Source organism: Myzus persicae, unplaced genomic scaffold (genome assembly GCF_001856785.1).
Source record: "Myzus persicae strain clone G006 unplaced genomic scaffold, MPER_G0061.0, whole genome shotgun sequence".
Lineage (NCBI taxonomy): Eukaryota > Metazoa > Arthropoda > Insecta > Hemiptera > Aphididae > Myzus > Myzus persicae.
The window spans coordinates 1-8810 of record NW_019103603.1 but is presented as its reverse complement, the minus strand read 5'-3'; the positions used below and the strand labels follow the sequence as shown (position 1 = coordinate 8810).

At 31.5% G+C, this 8810-nt stretch overlaps 1 protein-coding gene across 1 annotated transcript; it reads left to right on the top strand.

The window, feature by feature from the left end:
• LOC111034887 (endoplasmic reticulum aminopeptidase 1-like) lies at positions 1 to 8805 on the top strand (the record flags this gene model as incomplete). Its single annotated transcript, XM_022316297.1, has 12 exons — positions 1 to 690; positions 1816 to 1971; positions 3280 to 3588; positions 3756 to 3936; positions 5295 to 5533; positions 5888 to 6065; positions 6124 to 6319; positions 6396 to 6673; positions 7356 to 7543; positions 7702 to 7872; positions 8007 to 8235; positions 8347 to 8805. Coding segments are annotated over exons 1-12 (3075 nt in total), but the record flags the coding sequence as incomplete, so codon positions are not given.
• Between the last annotated feature and the right edge of the window lie 5 nt (positions 8806 to 8810).

Sequence of the window (8810 nt, the reverse complement as noted above, 5' to 3'; positions counted from 1 at the left end):
AAAGTATATATATGGGTAAATTGAGTCGTTGAATGTTTTTTCATCGCAGTTATTAATATTATAATTAACTACGATTCAACGTGATTTGACGACACTCTATTTCAAGGATATAAGCTTAACTCGGTTTTATTTGTCTGTGCGATGCCAGTTGGTCCGAATATTTTCAGGACACAGTGTATTACCAGTCAATAACTACGTAATGATATCAAAAAACGTAATTGTGTTGTTGTTTTTTGTCCTGTTCGCGAACGTTTTCAGTTACGATGAACGCTCGTCCGCGGGATCCAAGGATTCAAACGAAATGGACGTTTACCGACTGCCGGGAAATACTGTCCCGGACTCGTACGATTTGAAAATCACGCCGGATTACAATTACTATACGGACGCCGTTGACTTCGACGGGGAGGTAGAAATTGTGATCGACGTGAAATCCGAAACTTCGGCGATTACGTTGAACAGCAAAGATATTCTAGTTTACGTGGCGTATGTGCACGAAAAAATAACAGAAAACGACGTTGACGTATCGGAAGTCCGTTGCGATGAACAAAATGAACAATGCAGCATTTTGTTGAAAACCCGATTAAAGGTTGGAATTCAATACGTGGTAAACATCGAGTATCACGTGAAAATCGATGCAAATGAAATGGAAGGATTCTACAAAAGTACATACGACAAGGACAGCCATAAAGAGTAAGTGATTATTGAATGATAATAATTATTATTACACTGATGACAGATATATATATACACGTATTTAGGCGTTTTAAAATATGACTGCTATAGCGGTTTGCAGACTCATTTGTTATATTATTTTGAACTGAGTTTTATTATAAAATATTTCAAGTGTAATTAAGTAATATACTTGGTACGCAGTATTAAACATAATGATTAAGTATTATGGGAGAACAATTGATTTCCCTTGGCTAAATCTAATCCGGAAGTTAGATCGAGTTCACTTTGCATATAAATATATAATATTAGCAAAGGTGGGCAAGTTAATGAAAATAATTAACTCAAGTTAAGTTAAGTTAAGAGGACACAAGATCGATAAGTTAAAAGTTAACAGTTAACAAATTATAAACTTAACTCGATAAGTTAAAAGTTAATATAGAAAAAAAATTAACTTAACTCAGTTTAAAAAAAGTTAATCTATTTTTCTTTTTAAGTAAATCACATAAAGAGTGAATGTGTCTNAGTTAAAAGTTAATATAGAAAAAAAATTAACTTAACTCAGTTTAAAAAAAGTTAATTAATTTTTTTTTTAAGTAAATCATATAAAGAGTGAATGTGTCTTTCTAGTTTCTAATTTATAAATTATAAATCAATTTGATTTAACTTTTATCATAATGTGCACTGTATACCCTTTTACTTTTTTATTATTTATTTAATTAAACTATAAAATAAATATATTAATATACACTAAATTATGTTACCAAGAAAAAGTACAGAAATGTTTGTGTTATTATAGTATTGGATTATTTTAATTTTATACTGATATAGTAATATTTACGTATAAACAAAAAATTTCAAAATGTTTTTAACTTATTGGTTTTTTTTTTAAATCAACTGAGAATAGCTAAGTTATTTCAACTGTAAATTAAACTAGTTAAGTTCATAAGTTAATTAGAAAAGAAACTAACTAGTTAAGTTAAAAAATTTTAAAAAAACAAACTTTTTAACTTAACTTTAACTTTTCAACTAGTTAATGCCCACCTTTGAATATTAGTGTAATGTCACATTACGATGAGCAACTTAATCGCTTACGTACCTTAGTGTTATAAGAGTTTTGTTTTCAAAAAAATATTTTGTTCATAGATGGCTACTCTTGACATATTTCGAACCCACCGGAGCCAGGAGAATATTTCCGTGTTACGATGAACCGGCGCACAAAACGCCTTTTAACATAACATTGAATAGGCCGAAAAACAAACCGTCACGGTCCAATATGCCGATTTATACCAGTGATTACGAGTGAGTGAAATACACTTGTCGCAATGATGATAAATTGTGATTGGATGGTTCTGTGCATCAACCGGATATTAATTTGGTTTTAAAAGTATATTTTAGCAACTATATATTAGTTTATTGCGTTTGAAGATAATAATATGTAAGTGATTTTTATGCTAATCGCTTGGGATGTAAAATATTATTTTTAGTCACAATTTAACAAAAATTAAATTGTCGGTGCCGGTCAAAGCTTTAGAAAATGACCTCTCTTTGTCCGGAGAACGTAAATGTTTTTCCACGAAAAGTGGAAATCTCGCTACTCAGAGACCAGAAAAGTTAGATAAATCAGATTAATATTTATGAATGGGTATTAAATTATATGTCACGTTTAGATAATTATCACAAATCCTAGCTGGTAGGTTGTTTACTCCGTCTTATTCTAAGTAATTATTTGGTAAATCGGTAAGTCAATCGAAAGCAGCAAAGGGGTGACAAAAAATAAATTACTTCCCATACATGTAATACAGACAAAGGATGCCAATAGTAATATTGAATATTAAACAGTAAAAAAGTAGATTAAATATCCTACTAATTAATAAATAATTCTATTATATTATGTATACAATCAGAAAAAATATTGTAAAAATTAATTGAATAATAATAATAAAAAAAAAACAGACTTCAAACATGTGAAATCATCAAATCCTTTTAGACATGATTTCCATACAGTTGACTTTGTCATTTTAAATTAGTACTATATATTATTATCACCTTCATAGGGTTTGGAACATATAGCAAACGCATATCCATTTTGAATGTAGAGAAACATTAAAGATAAATATAAATTATGACATACGTTTTGAAGTAGAGAATTCAGATTTGAAATTAAATTTTGTTTATTTTTCAATTTTTTCAAGGATTTTATATATTAACAGTTAACTTTCCATAAAATATCAATAAAGAAATAATTTATACTGTGTTGTATGATAAAGAAAATTATATAGGTGCCAACCTAACAAGCAAAAAATATAAAATTGTAGTAACATTTTTTTTAAAAACTTTTATTGAAGTACTCAATTCTATCATAGCTAATATTTATGAATTAAGATAAGTTTCTGAGAAATATTAATAAAATAGGTAAGAATATAGTTTTCAAATGTAGATGTGAAGTTTGCTTAAATTCGTTATTACCACAATACCATGTTAGGCATCCGAATACATCTAGCACTCAAAAAGTCAAAACTCAAATAAATAAATTGGGTGCAAAAACCCGATGTCATTATTATATTAAGTGATTAAAGATGATCAAGTGTGCACGAAAAATGATTTCAGTGCATCCACGCAAGAGATACGTGACATTTTCGTCGAGACTCCGCCGATCTCCACGCACATGGTCGCGTTTGTCATTAGCGGATTCGATTCGACGACGACCGGAAGCGTTGCCGGCGATAGCCCCGTGTACGTGTTCACAGACGTAGATCGCTTAGACCAGGTGAAATACGTATCCGGTGAGGCACCAAAGCTGTTGGCGGCCATGGAGAACTTCACGGAAATGCAGTACGAGCTACCGAAACTGGACTTGTTCGCCGTTCCGGATTTCAAGTCGGACGGTATGGGTAACTGGGGACTGAACACATACCGGTAAGACTGCTCGTCGATTGTATAATATACCAAGCTGTGCCCTATTAATATTTACATTCTATAATATCCACGATCATCAAATGATAAATGTTCGTTAGGTAACACTCATTTGACGCATCCGTGGCATTTAAAATTATTAATATGTGCTTATTCCGTTTTCGTTTCAGTGAAAAATATTTGCTACTGGACGATGAGTCCAGCGCCAAAGCCAAGGAACTTGGGCTAACAATGGTTCAGCGTCAAATCGCTCGTCAGTGGTTTGGAAACTTGGTCACGTGCTCCTGGTGGGACTACCTGTGGCTGCACGACGCTTTTGCCGCGTACTTTCAGTACTTTTCCACGGACACGGTACGAGTGTACGGCTGCCGCTGACCGATTGACTCGAGTATACATCTGGCACATCTGGAGATTAGACAGTCGTTCGAATTATAATTTGCTTCTTTGAACCAGGTCTTTTCACCTTAAATTAATCAGGGATAAATGAATTGGTATTAGGTATTCAAACTAATTTCTGGTACTTATTGACAAAATAATAGCCCGTAATCATATCCTCTTGTTGGTCCCTGATAGTTTTATTGTTTTACAGTCATTTTAAAAATAAATGGGTTTTCCGTGTTATTTATTTTTTACATTTTGTACCAAATATCAATATCAAAATAATTTGAGAAATAATTATTTATTAATTAATATATTTATTAAATGTCATTAGAAATATTAACATAGGTATTGTACATAGTTCAATCAAAATAGTATTTAATACTATAGTTTTCAAATTTGTAAAGCCTCTTAATATATTTTGACACAGAAAATAGTTTACATTGAAAGCCATAATTCATATTTTTGATATTTTGATTTTTAATTTCTGGATTATTGACAATATTTTGATATCAGGGTATAGATGAGCATTGTCATTTTAAAGGTTATAACATACCGGTTTCAGGTATTGGCTCAATTCGTCTGAAAAGACCGGGTTCAAAATATCGTTAAATCCTCTACCCAGATACGTTTGCCGTACCTACTGTTGACTTTGTCATTTTAAATTAGCTATATATAATATTATCTTCTCACGGTTTGGGACTTATAGTCATTTCACATTCATTTCGGATGTAGTGAAACACTGAAGTACAGAGAATTCAGATTTAAATTTAAATTTATGTTTTGTTAATTAATTTACTTATCAAACATTAAGTTAAAATTTAACTTTACTTTTTAAAAATAATTTGGAGTTTTCTCTTGAACATTTTATGAACTTTCAATAACGAAATAACTTAAACTTTTGTTGATTGATAAAAAATAATATGCCTAATAAGCACTTTATATAGCGTTTTAGTATGATTGTAGCATCATTTAATTTTTTAATTTACATTACTTAGTATATCGTAAATTAGTTTACAAATATCTTCTACATTACATTGTAACCGGATTGTAGAGAAAAGAAGTAATTTTTTTATACATTTTAAGGTATGAGGTTTTATTTGGATCATATTAATATGTTATTCTTACGGAAAGTTAATAAATGTGTATAGTATAAAAAATATATTGTTCAAAGTTATGTTTGAAGTATGTTTTAAGTATAAATAACTATTTTTTGTGGGTCATATTTTATCGGTTTTTTAGTGCTATAAGTCCCACACCCTTTTGTTATATGTTATATAATATTACGAGAAGAATAACGGCAAAGTTAAACATTATTTTGGTATATTTAGGTCTATCCCGATTGGAGGATGAACCAGATGTTCGTTGTCGAACGGCACCAGCGTGCTTTGGAGTATGACCAAACGCCCAGGCGTGCGATTACTGCGTCCGTGAACACTCCAGATGACATCAACGAGATATTTTATGACTCCACTGATGGCAAGGCAGCCGCGTTTTTGCGTATGTTAAAGTGCTACACTAACGAAACAATATTCGAACAGTCGTTGGTCCGATTTTTGAAACAGTACAAGTATGTTCTCCGATTATTTATTTATTTAGCATTAATATATGAAAATATTGGTTTTGTTTGCTGAAACTCTAAAAGAATCAATCCATTTTAGTTAAACAAACTTCGATGAAATTATGATTATATGATGCCTTTTAGGTCAATACGATTTTAGCATGAAACACATTGAGTGACTTAATTAATCATAAAATATAGTATGACATTTTTATAATAAATTATTGTCTTTTTAATGAAGTCATATGATTCAATCGAACAGTTTACTAGCCAAAAAGAGTATAATATGTTCCCTTTATCCACCGAACATATATATTTGGAAAATTTTTTGATGAATACTGTATTTCGTTGACGTCAATGTAGATACGGATCTGTAGACCCCGACGGGTTGTTTGCGGCATTTGAAGACACTATAGCTGAATATCAATTTGATTTTGGGCAAGATGTTACGGCCACTAATTTCATGAAACAGTGGACAGAACAAGCTGGATACCCCATGATAAATGTAGTAAAGGCCAATGACGAGTTTGTCATAACTCAAGTACGTATAGCACTGTGGATTCAAACTTTGGTGAGTAGTAACACTGAAGTCTTTGTAGGAAAGGTGCCTAATGGACACTCCCGACAAAATAACCGATTCATCGAAATGGTACGTTGGGATCACTTATACAACTGAATCAAGTAAAAATTTCGAAAACTTAACGTTGGCTACATGGTTCAAGCCTACGATGGACAAATGTATTCTATCGGCTCCACAAGACCCGGGGTGGTTCATATTTAATGTACAATCCGCTGGTAATTTGATTTCATTCATTTAAACCGTTCTTTATTTTATTTTATCATGTATTTGTTGAATTTGATGAATTTGTAGGGTTTTACAGGGTTAATTACGACACAGACAATTGGTCATCACTGATCAGCCAAATGAAAGAAACTCCTACTGAAGTTCATGTACTCAACCGTGCTCAGCTGATTGACGATTCGTTCTTCTTGGCCAGAGCTGATCAGTTACATTATTCATTTCCATTAAGAATATCATCATATTTAAAAATAGAAGATGACGTGTTACCATGGTATTCTGCGATAAACGGATATGCGTACCTAATAGAACGCATGCGACGTAATGAAACCGAGTATTCAGATTTAAGAGTGGGTATAAACTACATTTTAAGTATAATATTATTTACCTATTAATTTTTGAATGAATTATATGAAATGGAAAATATTATCCATATTAAACCATACAATTAAATGATGTTGACACTGGAAAATTACTTTTTACCATTGATTACAAATAAAAATAATCAATGCTTTTACTAAATTTATAAACAAGTTGTTATTAAGTTTTCAGTTATGCATAATGCATAAAATTAGATTACATAAATTTAAAACAATATAAAATGCACACCGCTACATTCTAATCAATGTAATGAAAAGCTGTAACAAAAAAAATTGTTTTGAGGTGCAAAACTTTTTGTTTTAAATAGATACTGGACACTTATCATGTTTGAGTTGAAAATATGAAAACGCTTGTTCAACTTTAAAAAATGTCGGGGAGGCAAGTCCAGCCCCTAGATCCCCCATAGTTACTGTCTATATGTAAGTAATGTATGCTAATTGTTTATGCCATAGGTATAAACAATGACTATTGACACCTATCAAAAATATCAATACTTTACCCTAAAACGAGAGGAGATATATACTTATTTATTACGGATAACATATTATAATGATTATTCAAAACAGGATTGGTTATGAAAATCAATATAAAATACTATTTTACATGACAGAAAATCGCTATAACATTAAATATTTGATTTGTATTTAACAGGAATGCGTTAGCAACTTGGCAGGTATCATTTATAAAAAAACGGAAGACAAAGTAGTAGAAGAAAAAAATACAGACCACATTATCCTAACTAGCTGGAATGCATTTTCTGTATGGGCGTGTCAATTAAATAATGAGATGTGCATACAATCAGCGTTTGATTACTATACCAAATGGCAAAAAGGAGAAAAGTAATTAGAACAAGTTCAATAGTATTATGTGGAAATTGAAAAAAATATCTATCTCAAAGAATAAAACATTTAAGGCAACAATATTTTTCTGTTTGATAAAACTTAACTTTCGCTAAGGATTGAACAAAACAAAAATAAATACCTGCGTATTTGTATAGAATACCTTCAGATATTAGAGACGCGGCATTCTGTGTTGGTGTTCATATAACAAATGAAACCTCAACATGGGAACAAATGCTTGACCTGTATAAAACAACAAGATCACCTTCCGAAAAACAGTCGGCGCAAACAGCGTTGGCATGCACGGAAGATGATGCACTATTGTCGAGGTTATAAAATGAGTAATATTACATATACATTATACAATGAAACATGATCAACAAATTTGTGCTTATTCGTTATCATTAAGTTTAGCCAAAAATTCGTCAAAATTTAAATTAACGGCAAACAATATATTTTATAGATATTTGAACTACGTTTTTGATGGTAATGATGGACCAATTCGTAAACAAGACTTTAATGATGTATTTACTGCAGTATCCTCCACGCCAATAGGACTTGAAGTTTTAATAGATTTTTTGGTGCAAAATTTAGACCAAATTACCAAAAAACTGACTGATGGCAATAATATAGCAATATTTATATATTCAATATGCGCTTCAAAAGCAGCTCTTGATTCCGAAATCGATAAAGTAAGAAATAAAATATGCATTAAAAACAATGAAATCAAAATATTGAAAATAATCAAATTAAATAAAAATGATTTGACCGAAAAAATATATATAATCGTATCCTCCATTTAGATAAAAAATTTAAAAGATGATCCAAACACACCGGAAAACCTCAGGAAGGCATTTAACGAATCGTATAAACAGGTAGATAACAACCTATACTGGTACAATAAATATCACGAAACAGTGAATCAAAATACAGGTTGCTCAGGCGACTACACAACAACTGATGAACCACCAATAACATCTACCCAAAAAATACAGTCAACTACTGAGGAAGAAACGCAAACGACTGCACAAACTACACATGGAGACACAACATTATCAGAACAAACAAAAACCCCCCTCACTGAAACATCAACTGAAAGTACCATTGTATCAGAATATCCGGAACAAACAACTGATAAATCCCCGCCAACATCACTAGGAGATACCACGGAAACAGGCAGCTTAGCAACAACCACGCATACTTACACTGAAACACAACCCACAGAGACTACTGAGACAAAGTACACTGAATCATCAACAGCATATTC